Source organism: Schistocerca piceifrons, chromosome X (assembly GCF_021461385.2).
Source record: "Schistocerca piceifrons isolate TAMUIC-IGC-003096 chromosome X, iqSchPice1.1, whole genome shotgun sequence".
NCBI lineage: Eukaryota > Metazoa > Arthropoda > Insecta > Orthoptera > Acrididae > Schistocerca > Schistocerca piceifrons.
In genome coordinates this window covers 538826118-538849223 of record NC_060149.1, presented here as the reverse complement: position 1 = coordinate 538849223, position 23106 = coordinate 538826118, and the positions used below count along the sequence as shown (strand labels likewise).

Sequence of the window (23106 nt, the reverse complement as noted above, 5' to 3'; positions counted from 1 at the left end):
AAGATCTACCTCCTCTCTCGTATAGTGCATCTTTATAAGGGATATGATATGTGCTGCACCTATGTCACTTCATTAAATTAAAAATTCTCTTCTTAACATATTTGAAACTAATTTCTTTTTAAAATTTCTTGCATTGATGAAGCGCTACCTTTGAAGTCAGTTTGCTCATGCAAAATTATAACATGTTTTTGTGATATTGGGTATTGTCTACATTTCAAATACGGAGCACCTTAAAATATCGTTGACAAACTGTCTATTTGTGTTACAGGTTTCTTGCAATTTCGATGCTTTCCAGTCAACATGAAAACAAATTTTCCTGGGGTTTCTACAACTCTGACACTTTTATTTACTATTCTCTGTACAGTTCTCTTGCCAACACATGCTTCTGCAGTTCGTTCTTGAGTCTTCAAAATGTCAAAAATAGGAGTTTCGGTTTCAGATTTACATTTGAAAAAGTTATAAATGTGGTACATAAACCTCCTCAGCTGCTTGTCAAGCATCTAAATCTACATGTACATGTTGATATATGTGATTACTCTGCAATTCACAATTAGTGTCTGGCAGAGGGTTCATTGAACCACCTTTGAGCTATTTCTCTACCATTCCACTGTCAAATAGCACTCAGGAAAAAGAACAGTTAGATCTTTCTGTGTGAGCTCTTATTTCTCTTATTTTGTTGTGACTATGATTCCTCCCTGTGTAGGTGGGTACAAATAAAATATTTTCACACTCCGAGGAGAAAGTTGGTGGTTGAAATTTCATGAGAAGAGCTTCCACAATGAAAAAGCCTTTGTTTTGATGATTGCCACCCCAAATTTGCTTATTGCATCCATAGCACTCTCTCCCCTACTTCAATATAATACCAAATGAGCTGCCCTTCTTTGAATTTTTTCAATGCCCTCCATCAATCCTATCTGATGCGGATCCTGCACCGAACAGCGATACTCCAGAAAAGAACGGACAAGTATAGAGAAGCAGTCTCTTTAGTAGACCTATTGCATTTCCTAAGTGTTCCACCAATAAATCACAGTGTTTGGTTTGCCTCCCTCACAACGTTATCTATGTGATCGTTCCAGTTTAAGTTATTAATAATTGTAATACCTAAGTGTTTAGTGAATTTACAGCCTTTAGATTTGCATTTTAATCCCGTAACAAATGTAGTGGATTCCTTTTAGTACTCTCATGTGGATGACTTTACACTTTCCATTATCCAGTGTCATTCGCCACTTTTCGCACCATACAGATATCACATCTAAATCATTTTGCAATTTGTTTTGATCATCAGCAGACTTTATAAAACAGTAAATCACAGCTTCATCTGCAGGTAATTTAAGAGGGTTGTTCAGATTGTACCCTAAATTGTTTACGTAGATCAAGAATAGCACAGGTGGGGAACACCAGATATCACTTCTGTTTTACTCAAAGATTTTCCATCAGTTACTATATACTGTGACCCTTCTGACATAAAATCAGGAATCCAGTTGCACACAATTAGATTAAAAGTCACCTGTGAGGAGTGTCATGTTTATTGCTGTCACCTGACATATTTATTTGGAAATCACACTAAAAAATTTACAAATACACAGTCACAGCTATACTGCTACAAGAAAGTAATATCAACATATGAATGTATAATGTGGTCCCTCTGTGAATGAAACTGCTTTGTCAAAAAGTACAGCAACAGCGCAGCATGTAGGAGAGAGATTTTCGCAGTATAATTTGTAAATAGTGGCTGGTTGCTCGGAGAGAGAATGAATCTTATTGGCTGCTAACAGGTAATGGAGGGGGATGTGCAGAATGGCTGAAAATTGAGCCGCCTTTCTACATGACGTGAACTATAGTGCAAGCTAACAAAAACTTTGTCACAGAGCACAAAATTTTCTATAAAATCATCCAAGTTATTTTAAGGGAATTCATTTTATGGGAGTAAGAGAATATACTGAGTAAGAGAATATACTGCTTTGAGGAGTGCCAGGAAGTGATTTTAGATCAATCAGACATCTAGCAAAATTTTATCTTTTACATAGCTCATATTTCAAATGTGAGATACAGTTACCAATCAAATACTTATTTAATTCTTTGGCATGGATGAAACTGGTAATGATATACTTTTTTTTCCAATCACATACTCAGATTTAAGTGCCAAGCTCAACAGTAATCCTTTTGCCCTTTTATTTGGGAGCACTATAAATCACCATCACTCTGTTTCAAAAACAGTCAGGTCCAAATTAAGTTGCCCAAAAATAAAGTTTTGTCTGTATGCATAAAACTGTTCACAGAAATATCAGACAGAAAGAGAAAGCAGAAGCAGCAGAAAAAGTCATAAAGATAAAATTGAATAATAGAGAATAAATGCTTAATGGTGCTCTCATAAATTTGGGCCTCAAAATAATATTACAAATACTTTGGGAAAAATAACAATTATTCAGTGTAAATTGGTCTGAAGAAGACGTTTAAATTCTGTCAGATAATATTTATCAAAAGCCGGCTGGACGTGTATAATGATCTGAAAGATATGAGCAGATATGAAATAGCACAACCTTACAATTTACAGTACAAATGTAAAATATGCTTTTCCAATGAACATCATTATTCTTTTCTCCATACTTTTCAATGACTGAGTAATTTTGGTGGCACAACTACTAGGTGACCGAAGGTGCTATGCTTTGCATTTTTACAGTTAAAATTGAATTTGAGAAAATGACTTTATGTTGTGCTTTGCCATTGTTTTTAATTTACCAAAAAGATACTGACTTCACTGAAAATTATTTTGAATGTAGAGGGAAGAAGCCTATTGTAGGAGAGTTCACTAATATGTGATAGCTGGATTCTAACTAAAGCAAGTGCTCATCTCTGTTGTGAAGTATTTAAACTTAGTTACCACAGTGCGTGAAGTGTAGAGCAGCGACAATAAGACCATTACAGAGCTGGACATTGTCGGCAATCCTCAATTTTAAAAGTGTTGAATTTAAAGTGTTTTGAGTGTGTGCTTGTAGGGCTTTAATATCTAAAGTTGACTGTTGCAGCAATATCCATATGATAGTATTCTTCACAAAGTACTCCTTCATTTGCTATAATGAACTCCCCTTCAGACCAAACAGCATAAATATGTGGGGCTAGGGTTCTAGCACAAAATGGCTTATTTCTAATATGCAGTACCTGGGTATCCTAATACGCAACAGTATCGCTTATTAGGACGCACTATCTGATATGAGTACAACTTCAGCTTTCCACCATAGTAGCCGTATTCAGACTCCTGTTTTTACTAGGTAGTTTGACAATTTTGTGAACTTTGTGGAGCCATCTTGTAATGACCCTTTCTTGCAATTAATTGATGGGCAACATATTACATTTGCGTGATGGATAAAGCAGGGGAAAACATTATCCCTAAGAAATGGATACCTGGTGGGCAGATAACCCATGTCAAGTAGTTACCTAATTTTTTTTATTATGAGGTTATTTGGAATGGCATACTTGAGAGCAGTAACAATGGAAAATACAGTGAAACTCTACTATTACACTTTTCAAAGGACTTCAAAAAAATGGTGTAAAATATTGGAAAATGTAAAATGTGGGAAATAACGTTTTAATCTGTAAAAGTTATGTATTGGTTACCCCCCTTGCATTTTCGTACTTATGTTTAATACATTTGTATAATAGGCATCAAAATACTTGTCAGGTACTTGTTTATTATCTGATAAAGGTTTATTATCTAATAAAAACCACTGATGTAGCTCGAACTGGTTACTGTCTGGGAAGTAGAAACGTTTGACTAAATTTCATACATCGTAATCGATGTTACTTGAAAGCCTGCAGAGGTCATTCATTATTTAAATAATGAAACATTGCAACAGTTTTGCATTTTTTTCATTCTTAGCATCACACGTTTTGAGAATTTTTTCTCGTTGTCAATTGCAAATATGTGCATAAGTATTTCGTGTGGTGTTTGCATATATGTTGTCCTGCGTCTCTTGCACTTTAGTCATCACTTTGAGGTTATCAGGTACTGTGCCTCCTCAGTTACGTAGAAAACTGCACATATTCACACTCAGCATCCTAGCATGTTTCATGATGTGCATATACTGATTCACTGCGAGTTGTCCATAAATTTGATGAAGTATCACTGCGTCAACTGATGACATCCACCCCAGCATGAGACTGTGATGTGGCCAACTTGTGAACGTAGCTCCACATACTGTAGATCATTATGTTCTTCCCACAGCAGAACACTGCCAAACAGCAATCAGATTTGCTGTTATTTGTTTATTCAAAGCAGAAACATCTCAGCATTTCAAACAGATAAAAGTAAATGTTATGAAGTATACTATATGTAAAACAATATGCAATAATTGTATGCAATCACAGAAAATCAAAAAGGCTGTAAGTGAAATTGTTACAATAAGAAGGGAACATAAACACAGCTAAAAGTGTGTTAAGCATGGTGCTTCCGGTGCTGCCAGTGTCTGTTGCATTACCACTGGTGTGAGATGTACACAACTGAAGGTACCCAAGCTTATCAAGACATGTGAACAGTTTTGTTTTGTCAACTATACATAAAACAGTTTTTGACAACCTGTAAGCAGAAATTAAACTCTGTGCACTCTCTTGGAAACACTTTTTGTGGAACATGTCAACAGATTCTATTAAAATTTTACTGTTGATTTTAGCTTGATTAGACAATAATATGTTGCTTTGAGGTCAACAGCACCTTCTGATTTAGGGCTACTACACCCTGTATACATTAGTAGAGTCCATCTTGGAGCTGGAACTTTCTACACAAGTCCCTTCAATAGTCTTCTTGTTGAAGTAGGTATTTGACCTTGAAAGGTACACCAACAACAACTCTTAATTAATGATGTGGTTAAAAGGTACTGTAGGCCACAATACCATTGTTATATGTTGCTTTTTCCAGAACTCCAGTATCCATCTCCTTGTGAGTTGTGTGAAAGCCAGGAGACTAAAATATGCTCACTGGGAACTAGAGCACTGCAAATGAGTGCCCTATCCATGTGGAGTTCTCTCAGCTGTGGTGTGTGAGAGGGAAAGTGAATACACTTTCCACAGCTCGACAGAAGTTGCTGAATGTGACTGACATCATCTCATCTAATCACACTGCAACTTGCACAGTTTGCAGAGCCACGCGGATCATACTGCATTGCTACATAGCTAACCGCCATGTTTCCTTAGTTGCGTGGATGGGACCACATGCCTTTCAGTTGCACTCAGTGATGCTCACCCATTCAAAGTGAGTCACTCGCTCAGTTTTGCCAAGGTGAATGCAATGCTCCTCTGGGACTCTTGTAATAACTGGCTCACGTACTGCACAAATATAGACTCCCCCTTGTGCCGTGTATTCCATGTCCTGTACTGCGAATAGGTCTCCAGTGTGATAGAAGGATCACACAAACCTTAACTTTCATCACCATAGATTCTATTCAGTTTATCACGACCATGCGACCTTTAATCTGATGTATACTAATGACTCCAAGGACAAAAATGTTTATAAACAACACTCCCTTCCTACTGTATGAAGCATCCACATGATGGATTTAGTGGCAATACACAGAGCTCTCACACATGTACAACCTCAATCTGCCAGAATTATTCTCCTGTACAGTGAATCCCTCAGTAGTTTTAACACAAGAAAATTACTCACCGAATTGTTCTTCGGTCTCCTCCATTCACAAACTTTTATACCACCTCAGCAATACAGGGACTTCCACAGTATTCTTATGTATTCTGAACCATGTAAGCATCCCAGACAATGATTGTGCTGATACATAATATAAGAAAACCTCTACAATGAACCTGCTACCATTACAAATCACAGAAGCTGACTTACAGGTACATATTAGAGACCACGTCTTAAAAAAAATGAGGAGAAGAGTGGGTGACCAATATCCTATCCAACACACTTTGAATAATGAAAGACTTCACCAAAATACATGGAATATCACTTCACCCCTTTCAAAGAGAAGCTGTAGTCCTATGTCACATACATATTAGGCATACTTACCTTATGCACATACAGCTGCATACTAAAGCAATGGAACCCTTCTCAGTGCATCTGCAGAGCAACCCTGAGAATCCATCACAGCCTTACAAAATTAATCACAGTTTTAAAAAAGGATAACATTTGTAGATATAATATTAGCACAAGACATTATTTATAAATGAAAATCAAAATATAGTATGAATGTATGGTCTCATGGTCATATGAATTACTAAAATCTTCTTGGGTTTCCAGCCACTTCAGGTGGTTAAAATCCCATGACCTTTTGGGTGAGCTCTTCTTGGCCATTGTCAAGTGGTAAATGTCTACCATATGGTAATGTTTTCATCCAGCATCTTTTGCATCCAATCATCCTCGCAATGGCCAGGTTTCAGGCTGTGCTGAGCTACAAACACCCATCGTTATTGATGATGTTTTCAGATATTTTTATTTCTACAGCTTCTTTTATAATGCTGTCCCAAAATCCCTCCATCCTCATAATGAAAGATGTTTTGTTGAATAGAATTCTGTGTCGATTTTCTAAAGTGTGTTCTGCCAAAACTGATTTTTTCAGGATAGTGTAGGCATATGTATCTCTCATGTTCCATCTGGTGTTGCTCCACAGTGTGTACTGTTTGTCTGACGTAATAGCAGCCACACTGACATGGTATCTTGTACATGCCAGGCACTCTGAGTCCTAGACTGTCCTTTCCAGGCTTCATGAGCGGTCATATTTTTGCTGGGGCCCTGAACACTGATGAGATGGTGTGTCTCTTCAGAAGCCACAGAAAGGCAAAAATGCAGGTTTCTTGTTCTCTTCTTCACTGGTGTTTTCTCGTGCACCTCACCAGAAATAGCCTATAATATGTGACAGTGATTGCAGCCATTTTCCCAGAAGACTTGCCAGAGGTGGTTTAATTCTAGTGGCAGATATTCCTCATATGAGATGACTTTAGCATGGTGGATGAGACGAATTTAGCACAGTGGATGAGGTTACTCAGAAAGCCATGTTTTTCTGCTGGATTTTGGTGGCTGAGAGAGTGCAGATACTGGTCCATGTGTGTAGGTTTCCTGTAGACACTGTGGCTGAGGTGCCCATTGGTTTTCTAGCAAACGAGGACATCAAGAAAGGGCAATGCACCATCTATTTCTACTTCCATCATAAACCTAATGTGGTCGCAAATGTCGTTCAGATGTTCTAAAAATTCTCCGAGTTTCTCGTGTCCATGGGGCCATGTGATAAAAGTGTGATTGACTTAATTATAAAAGCAACTTGGCTTATCTGAAGCCATGTCTTCAGATTCCTCCATAAAAATGTTGGCTATGGATGGAGCTAATGGTGTTCTGATCGCCACGCTTTCCAGCTGGTCGAAATTATGGCTGCCATGTAGAAAATAAAACGATGTCAGCATGTGCTTAAACAATCCCACAGATGTACCATGAAGTAACTGGGAGAGGAGGTCTTTGCAGTCGTTGAAAGGAAGACAAGTAAGTTGTGACACCACATCAAAACTCATCCTTGTACCACCTTGCACAAGATGCAGATGTGATGCACACAGTGCCCCACATGCGGTGTAATGAGACTGGACAGACGTTTTGCCAGTGTAAGTTTGTGACCCAATGATGTTGGCAATGGGGTGAAGAGGAGAATCCATTTTGTTGATCTTCGGTAGCCCATAAAGCATAGGTGGCCTCGGTGCCTGAGGGAGGAGATTCTTAATAATGGCCTCTTCCAGTGATGACTGAGGAGCTCTGATGTCTTCCTCATTATTCTTGACATTGGGTCCCATGGCAGTTTCCAGTAGGTATGCTCTTCAAAAATCAACAGAATTGTAGCGTCGTAGTCAGCTTTATTCAGAATGACAGATGCACTGCTCTTGTCAGCTGGCAGAACCACGATGAGGGTGTTGTCGCGGAGTGCATGAAGTCCGTTGGACTCAGCCCTAGTCAAGTTAGACAGAAGTGGGTTAGATTTTCATCACAAAACCCAGATTATTTCAAAATCCAACCCACCACTGTCTAACTTGACTAGGACTGAAATCAAAGGACATCGTGCACTCCATAAAGACCCCCATATCATGGTTCTGCCAGCTGACAAGAGCAATGCATCCGTCATTCTGAATAAAGTGGACTACAATGGTAAAATTCAGTTGATTTTCAAGGAGTATACCTACCGGAAACCGAATTGAGAACCAACATCAAGAATAATGAAGAATACATCAGAGCTCCTCAAACATTCATCACTGGAAGAGGCCATTATTAAGAATCTCCTCCCACTAGCGGCGAAACCACCTACACTTTATGGACGTATTTTGACCAGTTGGGCACAATGATGATGGGAGGTCTATTAGCTCCACCCATAGTCAGTATTTCTACGGGGAGATTTGAAGACATCACTTTGGACATGGCTCCAGATAATCCAAGTTGCTTTTATTGTTATGTCAGTGACACATTTATTATCTGGCCCCATATACATGAAAAACTGGGAGAATTCCTAGAACATCTAAATGGCATTCATAACCATATTAGGTTTATGATGTAAGTAGTGATGGATGGTGCATTGCCCTTCCTTGATGTCCTCATTCACCAGAAAACCAATGGGCACCTCAGTCACAGTGTCTACAGGAATCCTCCACACATGGATTGGCTATCTGCACACTCTCAGCTACCACCATCCAGTGCGAAAACATGGTGTTCTAAGCACCCTCGTCCACCATACTAAAGTCATCTCAGATGCTGAAAATCTGCCACAAGAACTAAGCCACCTCTGAAAAGCCTTCTGGGAAAATGGGTACAATCACCACCAGGTATCACAGGGTATTTCTGGTAAGATGCGTGGGAAAAACACCACCAGAACAAGAAACTTGCGTTTTTGCCTTTCTGTTGCACAGTGTTGAGAAAGATTAGCCGACTCCTGAAGAGACACATCATCTCAGCAGTGTTCAGGCCCCCAGCAAACATATGACAGCTCATGCGGCCTGTGAAGGACAATCTAAGGCTTAGAATGCTGGGAGCGTACAAGATACCATGTCATTGTGGCTGCTACTGTGTCGGCCAAACAGTATGCATTGTGGAGCAGTGCCAGAAGGAACATCAGAGGTGTATATGCCCATGCTACCCTGATAAATTGGCTGTGGTAGAACACACTTTAGAAAACAGTCACTGAATTGTATTCAACAAAACACCTGTCATTATGAAGGCAAAGGGATTTTGGGATAGCATTGTAAAAGAAGCCGTAGAAATAAAAATATTTGAAAACACCATCAGAAAGGACAGCAGTTGTATCTCAGCACAGCCTGGGATCCAGCCGTCATGAGGTTGAAGTGGGGGCAATAGACACGGGATTAAAACATTACTATATTTGGTGAGGGTAAGGGCACAAGTAATGTTCCAACCAGGAGCGTGGCTTATAATAGTGAGGCCACAGCGAAATGACTGTCGTTTACCACCAGACATGGGCCAAGGAGAGCGCAGTGAAGAGCTTGTGGATTTTTAAACACCTGGCGTGGCTGGAAGTCCAAGTAGATTTTATTCAACAAAATATTGTGTATGTTCTACTATATTAATCTATTTAATTAACTGCTTTTCATCTTAGAAGGTATAGCCTGTCGGTCAGGCAGACATAGCGACTAGGTTGGCTGAACATGAACACGGCATGGAATTATGACTCTACATTTGTTGAGCATGTAGTGAGTGAGCTATCACACACAGGCCCATGTCCTTCACTTAGCAAAAGTCCAAAAACTCACCCAGTTGAAAGCCTCTGAAATCTGGCCCACTGTCCTGATGTAATATTAAATGACCAAACAGCTAAGCACTTTCACTTTTCTGAGCTTCAATTAACCCTCATAGTTTTTCAAATGCTATCCATACTGTATGCTTTTTTCTGTTTGTCCACTTTACTGTGTTTATTTTTTTTGGATGCCTATGTTACAACTGTCAGTTCTATCTTTTATTCAGTACATGTCACTTTTCGCAGTGAATACCTCATAGACATTCTTTAATATTCTTGTCAAGTACTAATTTTATTTTGTTGGGATTGTTAACATAATTTAAATTCTGATACAGGCACTGTTTTTCAAGCTTAATGTTAATGTTTTTTCTGGTTTGATCCCTTTATATTTATTTACTGTTTAACTTTTTCCTTTTTTTTTTTTAATTGCGTTACCACTGCACTGCTAGAGATGGCATTTACTCTGTGTTTGTGCTTCAGTCTAGATTAGTAACACCTTTCCAGTGTTGTTTGGTTACAAATATTGTATTTTCTTTGACAATGATAGTTAGTCTGATGGTGGTCTTGTAAGCCAAAAACCGGTTAACAAAATAAGTTAATCCTGTAGAACATATACAGTATTGTGTTTTTCATATTTATCTAGTTTTACCAAGAAGCGATGGAAGAATCAATTAACATAAGAAATTGTGTACAATATTCATCACATTCTCTGTGTGCTGCAGAATGGAGTGTAGTATGCAGCCATAAAAATCTTTTGTACCTAAGCACTGATGAAAAGAATTTAATAGATAACAAAACACATACTAAAGTATATCCACCTCACAACTACTCCTACTCAATAGAATTATTGCTGAATGTGTAGTACTATTTACTACGGAATGTGTAGTAACATAGTCGTGTGTGTGTGTGTGTGTGTGAGAGAGAGAGAGAGAGAGAGAGAGAGAGAGAGAGAGAATGGAACGGGGGGGAGGGGGGGGGGATTGAACATAACTCATAACTAAGTATAAATCTCCCTAGGAAAAAAAAGAAAAGAAAAAAATCTTTAAGAAGTTGTGTAAACGGTTCATATGTTGCCATTATGTTTGTTTGAAGTTGCAACTAGGATCCACAAACATCATATATCTAACTAATTCATGTTACATATTTTAGCACTGCTTCTTTTAAGTGTCAAGGGTATAGTTGAGGAGAATAATTAAAGAAAGTAAGAAGAGGTCACAGCAAGAGCTTCTGCAGTCCATCGCATATTGAAGTAACATATGAGAACCTATTAGGATTCACATGCAGAATTCACAGTTGTCAATAGCATCTGTAAAGATCAGAGTCATATCCTAGCAACACTGGCGGCATTGCCTGAACATGGACTGAATTTTATACAAATATTATGGCTGACTAGGGACACAATCCAGCTTTCCATCCACAGGATAGGGTGGTTGTGAGTTTTGTTCCACAAACTTTTAGGCATGCAGTGTCCCCATGGGAGCTGCATTGTCTGCAGCACGTAGCATTGCAGCAGACACTTCCTGATAACATACAGCATACTAAAACAACTGACAGTTGTATTAATGGTTGAAGCCCACATCCAACTAGGTGAATACCAAGCTGGTTCCCATGTTCCACCTGATATACATGCTGTCTCAGCATAAGTACACATCTCATACTTGCACTCGGAATTTATCCTAAATGCAGACAGATTGGATACACTGATTCTGTGCTTTTTTTTTTTGGGGGGGGGGGGAATAGGAGACTATTTACCTTAGCTGTTTGGCCTCCTTAAATGCTAACTCATGGGAGAGTGGAGAGCCCTAGCTAGACATGTGATTTCATAGATTAGGCATGAGATAACAGCACACAACTAGCTGATGTGGTGTAACAGGACATCGTCCTCTAGCATTAGTTTTCCACAACAGTACTTGTCAATACCAGTATTATTTTTCGAATTTTGGACAGGTAAATATTATCTCAGCTGCTTTCCTGAAAACTTTCATATAATTTTATACACAGTATGTTATATTTCAAGCTAAAAAGAATTATGAGAAGAAATTACTTTATTTTCAATGTTACAATCTATAAGTACTAGCACAGAATGTACAGTTAAAATTATTTTTTTTAGAAACATTTGAAATTATGAATTATTCGGCACACTTAAAGTTTCTGTTATTAATTACGCAATCTAGTACTGTTTATTATGTTTATTTCTGGATTCGTATCTGAAACAGTAATCGAAAGTAGCAGAAATTTATTTGTCAATAAAAATTGTAAACCCTCTGGAATATCGTTGTTACCACAGAGTGAAGTAGTAGTAAGCATGCCTCTGATGTGATCAGACATATTTTTGTATTTTGGGTGAACAATGTAATTTTGTCTTTGTTAATGTGAAAATTAAGAAGACTGTACGATATACTAAAATGTGACAAAATATATTAATGTAACTACAAAAATTCTGCAACGACAATCTTCAAATTTATTTAGATCACTTCAACCATGAGGACCTAAAACATGAGAATTTCAGCTTCAAGAATCAGATCCCTAGACAAGAAGAACTGGAGCCAACTCTACACGAAAAGTTACGTGAACTAGAAAGTTTATTGTAATCTTCACTCCTCTCAAATTTTTCATAAAAGACTTTGCTTAATGTGGACAATAACTGGAATTAGGAAGGGGGAGGGAGATTACTGTGGGGACACAAACTGGGTGGGGGTACTGGGGCAGGGGATTCTGTATGCACGCGCGCCCACACACACACACACACACACACACACACACACACACACACACACTCTCTCTCTCTCTCTCTCTCTCTCTCTCTATTGGGTGGGGAGTTGGAGGGGGGGGGGTAACTAGTTACCTTAGGTTTAGGCCAGGAAGGTTACAGGCACAAAGGATGTGCTGTGATGATAGCTCCCATCTGTGCAGCTCAGAAAAGCTGGTGGTGCTGGGGAGGATCCAGGTGGTGTGGGTTATGAAGCAGCTATTGAAATCTTGCATGTTGTGCCCTGCTGCATTTTGCGCTACTGGGTGCTCAATCTTGTGTTTGGCAACAGTTTGGCAGTGGCCATTTATTCTGATTGACAGCTGGTTGGTTGCCATACGAATGTAAAATGCTGTGCAGTTGTTGCAGCAGAGCTGCTATACAACATGGCTGCTTTCACAGGTGGTCCGGCCTCTGATGGTGTAGGATAGGGCTGTGATGGAACTGGAGTAGCTGGTGCTGGGTGGGTGGATTGGGCAGGTCTTCCAGGGGGTATCATCCCTGTGGCAGGGTATTGGGGGTGAGTGTGACATAGGAATGGAAAACGATGTTGCCAAGGTTGGGTGGGCAACAGTACACCACACTGGGAGAGATTGGAAGTATCTTTGGTTGGATGCCCCTCATTTCAGAGCATGATGATACATAATCAAAGCCCTGATTTGGTTCTTGGGATATCTGAGAGGATAATGTGTGTGTGTGTGTGTGTGTGTGTGTGTGTGTGTGTGTGTGTGTGGCATGGGAAATCTGTTCGAGGATTAGGCCTGGAGGGTACTGTCTGTCTGTGAATGCTTTTGTGAGGCCTTATCCCACTGTGCAAGGGAGTTCTCATCACTGCAGATGCATCTACCATGGGTAGCCAGGCTGTTATTGGAGAGATTTTATGGTGTGGAAATGTTGGCAGCTGTCAAAGTGCAGGTACTGCTGGTGATTGGTGGGTTTCATGTGGACCAAGATGTGGATTGAGCCATCTGAGAGGAGGAGATTGACATCTAGGAAGATAACACGATGGGTAGAGGAGGACCAGGTGAAGTGGATGAGAGAGAACGTGTTGAGATTATGGAAGAATGAGGATAAGGTGTCCTGGTCTTGGGTCCAGGTTGTAAAGATGTCATCAGTAAACCTGAATCAGACCACCCTTTCCCAGGTCCATCCCTAAGAAGTAACACCTTTCAACAGAAGAAAGGATTGCCCTAGACAACCTAAAAGTGGTTCCTGACTATCATTGTCCCAGGAGACGAAGATTCCACCACTGTTGTGATGAACTGGAGTGTACCTGGCAGAGGGTCTCCGCCAGTTGTCCGACACCTCCACCTTCAAGCTCTGCCAGAGTGATCCTATCCCAGAAATCCAACATTACTTCTAATCCCTGGGCGATTCCCTGAATCTCTTCCCGTAATCTGTCTCCCTAATCACTCCGACAACAGCCCACACACCCACCATCTTCATGCTCCCCAAAATCCACAGACCTAACAATCCAGGGCACTGTATTGTGGCTGCTTACAGTGCCCCCACCAAAAGAATCTTGGTCCTTGTTGATCAACATCTCCAACCAATTGTCCGAAACACAGCTTCCCACATTAAAGATACCAGTCACTTCCTGCACAGGCTCTCCACCATCCCCACACCCTTACCTAATGGATCTCTACTCGTCACTGTTGGTGCAGCCTCCCTATACATCAATATCCCTCATGCCCACAAATTTGCCACGATTGAATGCTATCTCTCTCAATGCCCTGCATATTCCAAATCTATCACTTGATTCCTTGTACACGTAACTGACTCCATCCTAACCCATAACAACTTCACCTTTAAAGGGGAGGTATACAAACAAATTCGTGGCACAGCCATGGGCACCCGCATGGCATCCTCCTATGTCAGCTCCTTCACGGGCCACCTAGAGGAAACATTCCTATAGCTTCCGAAAACCTTGGTCCGTTTTAGTTTTATTGATGACATCTTTATAACCTGAACCCAAAGCCAGAACACCTTGTTCTCATCCCTTGACAACCTCAACACCTTCTCCCCCATCCACTTCACCTGGTCCTCGTCCATGCATCATGCCACCTTCCTACATATCAATCTCCTCCTATCAGATGGCACCAGCCACACCTCAGTCCACATGAAACACACCAGCCACCAACAGAGCCTGCAATTTGACAACTGCCACTCCTTCCACACCAAAAACAGCCTGGCCACCCATGGTAAATTTGCACTACGGGACCAAACTGCTGAGGTCATCGGCCCCTAGACCTACACACTACACAACCTAACTTACACTAAGGAACACACACACACACACACACACACACACACACACACACACACACACACACGCCTGAGAGAGGACTTGAACGTCTGATGGGGGGAGCCACTGGAACCGTGACAATGCGCCTCAGACCGCATGGCTACCAAGCGTGGTCACAGTAATGAGAATTCCCTTTCCCAGTACAATGAAAGCCACACAAAGGCCTTCGCAGACAGGGAATAACCTCTGTATCTAATTCACAAACAAATTTTCCATGCCATATCCTCACACACACACACACACACACACACACACACACACACACACACACACGCACGCATGCACACGTGCGCGCGATCCTCTCAGCTATCTCAAGAACCAATCACAAAGAAGTGCCCCCCCCTTGTCATCCAATACCACCCCAGATTGGAACAACTGAATGACGTTCTTGATTATCCCATTATGCCCTGAAATGAGGGGCTTCCTACTCAAGCTACTTCCAATCTCTCTCAACGTGGTGTTCTGTTGCCCACCCAACCTCCAGCTCTATGTCACTCCCATGCCCAATACCTTGCCACAGGGATGATACCCCTGTGGAAGACCTGCCCAGTCCACCCACCCAGCATCGGCTACTCTAGTTCCATCACAACTTTATCCTAGGCCGGGCCACCTGTGAAGGCAGCCATGTTACATACCAGCTCTGCTGCAACCACTGCACCGCATTTTACATTGGCATGACAACCAACCAGATGACAACTAGAATGAATAGCCACCACCTAACTGTTGCCCAAAACAAGGTGGACCAGCCAGTTGCATAACATGCAGCCGAGCACAACATGCGATATTTCAATGACTCCTTCGCACCATTTAGAGCACAGTTTAGGGAGATAGGTGCGTGCCTGTTGGGATTGTGTGTGTGTGGGGGGGGGGGGGGGGGGGCGCACCCATGCACGTGTGTGCATGTGCATGTACTTGTGCCTGCCTGTTATTCCTACAGCTAGAAAAAGAAACCACATTCTGAAAGCTATCCAAGCTCTGTACCTTTTCTTCATCCACTTCTGCCCTTTGATGAGTCATCTCCTTTTTTCCTAAATGGAATGGAAATGAAGGCCCATGCTACTTGACAGCGTAGGGGAACGAAGCGGGAGACCCGCACCGCCACACTAAGTAAGGTCCTAATGGAGGTGGTTTGCCGTTGCCTTCCTCCAACCATAATGGGGATGAATGAGGATGATGCAGACAACACAACACCCAGTCATCTCGGGGCAAGGAAAATCCCTGACCCCACTAGGAATTGAATCTGGGACCCCATGCTCGGGAAGCGAGAACGCTAGCCCGAGACCACGAGCTGCGGACTATTCCTTAATTTTCAACCAGAATGTTCCGTACGTCCTTATTGATGTTTTAATTAAATTTTAACCACATTTTCTCTGTTTTATATAAAGGCACTGACAACCCAGCGGTTTAGCACCTAAAACTATAAAAATAACCACCACCAGTTAACAACAGGTCAGAGAAAGGTGATATAAAACCATCAAAGCTAGAATCTTTCCTTAGACAACACTGTAGGATTTCTATATTATCATTGCCAGGGGTCACTGCCGCCTCGAGGACAATAACCCACATAGGCAACCCACAGAGCCACGCTACATCATAGCTCTGTGTAGCGCTATCATGCAATAGAGCTGTGCCTCACAGAGTTGCAGAGGGATGCCTTACACAGAGAGCACCCCGGAGTGTCCCTGAGAGCTACAACAGCAAAAATCACGTCTCGGCTTTTAACAAGATCATTGTGCAGCTTTTCTTACCCCCTCAACGTCACACTCTTTATTTATGAAAATATTAAGTCATGTCACCAACAAAATTTACAGTTTCACACCCACCATGTCCTTTACACCGTACATAAATTGCTTCATCAGGACGAACCTTATTCCTACCACGAGTTCTTACAACAAAAGGCATAGTACCATTAATATAAGATATGCCAATATCTCTATCAAAAACTTCAGAAACATTAAAAGTACTATAAGTAATCACATTATGATCATTGCAACTTTCAGGTCCACCAATTTCAATAATACTTCCACACCGTACTATAGCAACAGTCAGCCAACCACTACCATGCAAAAAAGAATCAGCTTTATTAATAATAAGATTCAGTACAGCACTAACAAAAAAACATGGTCCATCCACAGTAGTGAAAGATCCAATACTGTTCAGTGTCACTTTATTCTTTGTAAGCTTAGCAAAAGTAACATTATCAATAGCCTTATATGAAGCAGTGCGTGAGTGCCGACTCCTCCTATAACGATGTATCTCATAAGTTGTTCTGAGCAGTCAGGAGCCCGATCCAGACTTTATCTGGCGGGTTGCTGTACACCTGGCGTTCTCTGCCAAAGCCAACCCTACATGTGTGAAAGCACCGTGTGATTACTAAAATTGGAGATCACAACAGCAACTCACTGATTTGTGTACACAGATTCCAGCAGGCTCCACTAGAGGAATCAGCATCACCCTCCAGCAGCGTGTGCATCCATCTACGGCACTGAGAGCATGGTACTACACTACATCTGCAAATCATGTGACACATCACAGAAATCGTTCCACTGGATTATTTAAGACACTGCAGGACTGCTACTCGACGGCATTTGTACACACTCCGGACTGTATGCCACCTGCGTCCTGCAGCCCATCTGTCGATAGTGTTCACCAGCAGCAGTTCCATTTTAACCCAGGATTCTGACAAAACATCAACCCAGTGCGGCTTATGACTCCAGCTGGACTTGAACCTAGATACTAACCAGACTCCACCTAGGACATTGCTGCCTGACTGGACCCATTGGCACCCTTATGTCCCAGCAGTCACTGTCAGTTTGAGCATGAATCTCCCATCAACTGCCAACCGGCCTGCCTGCACCTGACGGAACATTGCCTAGAACGTCACCACCTGCTGAGACCATCAGCACTCTCATGACCTGGCAGATGCTGGTGAGTTGAACACGAGTCTCCCATTGGCAATCAGCACTCTGCCAACATCCCAATGGTCAGCCTGCTCCTCGACCAAGCCAGACACCACCTAGATCTTCGACTGGATGCCAAACCAGAACCCTGAACTGGAATGCAGTTGAAAGACTTTTTTATGCTGTCTTTGCCACCACATAAGGACAAAAGACATAAAAGTTGGGAATGGGATGGTCCAATCCTGCCACAGTGCTCCAGTTGGTGACAAGACTGTTGACTATGATCCCACACAACTCACCTCATCCATCGCCACTGTCCTGCCCGACACCTGCCCTCCACTGGCCACAACTGAGTTTGCTTGCACTTTTGGCCCAAACTTGCATTCGTGGCCACCTTCCTTTGAAGGGTGGCTCAACATCCAGGACAGGCAGTTAGGCTTACAACAGCATTCCCAATTACTCATCTGGTGCTGTCTTCTCTAGAAGCTGCTGCTGTGATCGAGCCTATTGGTACCACTGCATCTCCAGCAGCTGCCCTTCGTTCGAGCCCCTGTCTCTTAACAGCCACCAGAGCTCTGGCGACGTCTCACCAGACAGCCTTTGTCCAGCCACATTGACAGTGTCCCATTCCACACTGTGCTTTATGGTCAACATTTCCTGTCTCTTCACGTATAATCCTGTTGCTGGCTTCTAGCTGGAACTGTGAGCTCTCATTTTGCTTCATTTGAAACAGCTCACGTCTGGAACTGCCCCCTTAGTCGGCAGCATGGCTCTCCCTTCCACCTCCAGCTTGGTTCTCCTTTCCACTGCTGGTTCAACTCTCCCTTTGATTCACTCATACTGTGGGCTCTACACTGGCTCACAAAGTCCTTCACCAGAAGTAGAAAACTCTCACAAATTCACACTAACACAATTCACATGGCCACTGTCATTTCTGGACCTTGTGTGTGTGTGTGTGTGTGTGTGTGTGTGTGTGTGTGTGTGTGTGGGCGCACGGGCGCGCTTGTGTGTGCGCGCGTGCACGCGGGTGTGCCCGCGTACACACACACACACACACACACACACACACACACACACACACACAGAGGCGTGCAGGTGTGCGCATGCGGGTGCGTGAGCGCGTGTTGCGCTAGAGAGAATGTGTGTGTTTCTTCTAATTCTGAAGGAGCGCTTTGTCTGAAAGCTGACCATTTCTGTCATTCTTTTCCTGTGTGCCTGTCTGTGACTCAGTGTCTCCCCTATGTGGTGAGTAGCAATCTATCATTTCCATGATGTTGTTATAGCCTCAGTAAAAGATATATTTTGTTGCTGTTGTTGGAATCTTCAGTCTCCAGTTGATGCAGCTGTCCACTCCAGTGTATCCAGTACAAGCTTCCAGATCTGTGCATAACAACTATAACCAACATTCATTTGAACCTGTATACTTCAGCCAAGCCTGGGTACCTCCATAGTCTGTAGTTAGGTTTGTTCTTGAAATTTGTCTTGAATAAGGGAATGGTGTGTGACCCCCTTGCAGTTGTCGGTGGGACACTGTAGCCCAAGTTTTCTGTGCTAAATAGTAGTTGGAACAGGGGCCAGCTTTACTGGGTATGCAATGCATAAAATCCATTTAATCTTAGTACATTGTTTTTGTGTAGAAATATGCAGTACCTTACAGTTTCACATGTACAGATACACAATGGGAAATGAAAAATGAACACCATATTTGCATCACATTGGATTAGCAAATGTAGTAAACATACTTGTGTGGTTCACCAGTTGCAAATAATACAGTTGAATTAATTTTTGTAAGATGGTATTGTGGGCCAGTGAAAGACCATGTAGTAATGCCTAGGAATTTCTCAACATGTTTAACATGACATTTCAGTTGTTAATGTTACTGAATGAGGTGGCGCAGTCATCACGGACCATTTATTTGAATCTGGACATTGAGTAAGCTTGCATCTTTCATGACTCCTTGTGCATCTTAGCTACTTTTAGTCCTGTGAACAGATTCTGCCTTGATGTCACTGACCATTGTTTGTAACATATTGCCCAAGATAGTGGAAATTGCTGTGTATATGGCAGCAACATATGGTATCAGCTCTGGGTATCATGGTGTGGGAAGCTCTAGTCTACAGTGACTGTACAACATTGCCCTTTATCAGGAGAATAATAAACAGAGCAGGACACTTGCAGCCATTTCACTGTTGCTCCTACAATTGTGGCAAGACGTGCACTTCTAGTGAGACAGTGCCAGTGCAGCCACTTCTTGTATTGTCCAATGAAGTCACTCACATCCATCAATCAATTGCAACAACATCAACAAGCATAAATGATATGAAACTGTTTCCCAAGGTTAGTAAATGCCTATACAGGAATGCATTCCAGTTAGGGAGGCTATACAAGAGAAAATAATTTTGCCTGAAACAGTCTTATCACCAGGTGGATGAGTATATAATTTTGATCACTTAAAATATACAATCTTTATAATATGTGAGTAAAACTTAATTTTTGAGGGCCATGGCTTTAGCATATTCATTTTTTATTTTCCGTTTGTGTATATCTGTCTCACTGTTATAATAGTTCTTGCTTAGTAGAAAATCCTGAAAACCAGAATTCACAATTTCAGCCTTCACTTTGTTCTGTTGACATGATACTACTTGCATAGTGTTTCTCATGATTGTCAGTCCATGTAGCTTCAGTTCACTAAAAGAAGATTTTCAGCGAGATGGCTGATGGATGTAGCTGAATAAATAAAAATGAAATTGCATTGACTGCCATTAAATGCTTTCCAGTTGGCATTGGTTTTAACTAGCCAATTATTTAATGTGTCTGACATCTCAACGGATATCAGTTTTTCAAACACAGTTCCATAAAACATTTCAGAGATCATTAACTCAGTGTGTAATTTCTGCTTTTGTAGATGCAGACACCTTAAATGTAGTTTTTTGTGGTACCCAACACTGGCAACAACCAGCAGGTAGTTGATACCTGTCAGTGTCATTCAGTTTCTATCACTTCAAATTTTGTTGTCAGCCGTCTGACAGAACTTTCTTGGACTGTGAATATAGTACCTCAGATTACAAAGGGTTTGGGGAGACATCAGTATCACAACAGTCCTGCAAGCAATTTAAGGAAATCATAGAAAACAAACCAAAACCAAAGGAAAGTGATTTCAATGTAGTGGAAGACTGCTGTTGCAGCCCATATAGCAAATTAGTTAAAATTGTGCTATTGAGAATGACAATACATTGAAACAAGTTTTTACTTGTCTGTGGTTTGATGTTTCACATTCACATTAAATTTTGAATAAATGAACTGATGCCAATAAGTGGAGAAAATTGCATGACATTCCATGTGACCACTGGTGTGCACTTTCTGAGGATTCTGCATTGAGACAATCATCTGCTGTCCCTGAGAAAATCTTGAATAAGTAGAATGTGCAAACCATAGCCACAGAATATTACTGTAAGAATTAAGGAATAATTCATCCAATTCACTGCTTCTACTACTGTCATTATGAGTAATGTATGTTGTGATTCATCACTTCGTGATTCATCACTTACCATTGTGTTTACGATGCAACAAGTTATCCTTACTGGCTATTGAAACTTATTTTTTCCTCAATTCTTTGTATTAATTACCTTTGTTGTTTTACACAGGACAAAATGATTGTCAGTTGTCCCAAGGAACATCTACCTCCACTCTTCCTCGCATCGGACACTGTATCGCTTATGGCATTCAGTGACTTCAATGGTGCTGCAAGGAAGAAAATGGTGATTACGCAACATATAATAATAGATTTGCATTATGTATTTTCTAGTTACTTTAAGTAATCTGTCACTGTCAAAACCAATTTAATTCAATTCATTTATCGTAGTCTACACACTGCTGTCAGCTTAAAAGGATCACTTCTTAATTATACATAGTATTTTGAAGTAGATGCCCTATGATTCTTATTACAAACATGACAGAAAATCAAGTTAAATCAAGACAATATCTAGGTGCTGCAGAAGTTCAACCTCATGCTGCCAACTTCTGAAAGTAACACCATTTTTAAGTCTTTGTTTGCCTGTCCCTGGTCTTAGAAGAGATGTTTACTATAATGTCCTAGTAACACACATTATTTTTTTGCCAAGTTAAATAACAGTTAAAAATTAATACATTCATTACTTCTAATACACATACTGTTTTATCGCTGTTGGGTTTACAAATGAGATTTTCACTGATATACAGGACTGATACTTGTGCATAGTCACTTCACTTCTCAGATTTGAATCCATAAAACTTATTAACTCTCCCAATAAGGGCAGTCACAGTTAAAAATCACTATATTCATTAGTTCTAATTAAAATACTGTTTTATCACTATGGGGTTTACAAACGATATTTTCACTGATAAAGAGAATTGATACTTACTCACAGTCGTGTCACAGCTCAGATTTGGATCCATGTGACTTACTGATATTCCCAAGCACCTAAACCCCTACCATTAACTGTCACCTTTACGTGTAGTCATTATTTAAATACACGGGTCATTTGAAAGGTATTGAGAGTAATAGAAATCCTAGCTTTCCACAATCTTATGTCCACATATTTTAAAGGTTATCTTCTTTATCCAGAGGGCAACTCATAAGTTGTGCTTGGATTGCTCTGTGTTGAATTCCATATCTAGCAGACAGTCTTAATCAACCAGAAAGTTTCTAATTTTATTTGTCACATCTACTTACATAGCTCCAAATTGAACAGCATATCTCCATGGTCATGGAACACATCAGTAACTGAAATTAACATAAGAAAAGTTAATAATAAATAAAATTAATTTTACATGTATCAGGGTGTATATGACCCGGGAGATCCGGGAAAAACCCGGGAATTTTTTCATCCAGGATAAAATCGAGGAAAAACCGGGAATTTCTCATTGTTTCAGTTTTCTGTTAAATTTTTCGTAATTTTGACTGGTAAGAACTGACACTCTAACAAAGGATATTACTGTATCCCGCTACTGCAGAATAATACTTCAACAATAAAATGTAAACGAGAGAAAAAAATGAAAATAACTTAAATTGCAAAGGAAATGGGCCATATACAACTACGACACACAGTGCTCATGCAAACGTCTGCCAACAGCAAAATGTGTCAAAGGCTTTAGGAAGACAATGCAATGCTTCATAACAACAAATTGCCTCCGATGAGTGTGAGGTCACAACTATTTACATTAGATTCGATTTACCAGTTACGAGTGGGCTCATGCGCATGAGCAGTTGAGTCAGGTTTGAGTAGTAGATTCTCTCGCTTCTGGTTACAGGAGTGTAGCTGTTGGCTATGCAAGCAGTCGCAGCAAGCAGCTAGATGCTACCGGGAAAAGGGGGCGCCAAATTCATATTCTTGAGAAAAAAAAACTTGTTTCACAAAGTGCCTAGCATCCAGCGCACTTTGGTCTATC

At 41.0% G+C, this 23106-nt stretch overlaps 1 protein-coding gene across 3 annotated transcripts in view; it reads left to right on the top strand.

Annotated features, from left to right (window-relative positions):
- The window catches only part of LOC124722035 (crossover junction endonuclease MUS81), a 203342-nt gene that overhangs the window by 165479 nt on the left and 14757 nt on the right, over positions 1–23106 (top strand). For all 3 annotated transcript variants that reach the window (XM_047247225.1, XM_047247226.1, XM_047247224.1), the window contains one exon: positions 21324–21437. In XM_047247225.1, coding sequence (XP_047103181.1) covers positions 21324–21437 — 114 coding nt within the window. The remainder of the gene's footprint in view (positions 1–21323; positions 21438–23106) is intronic.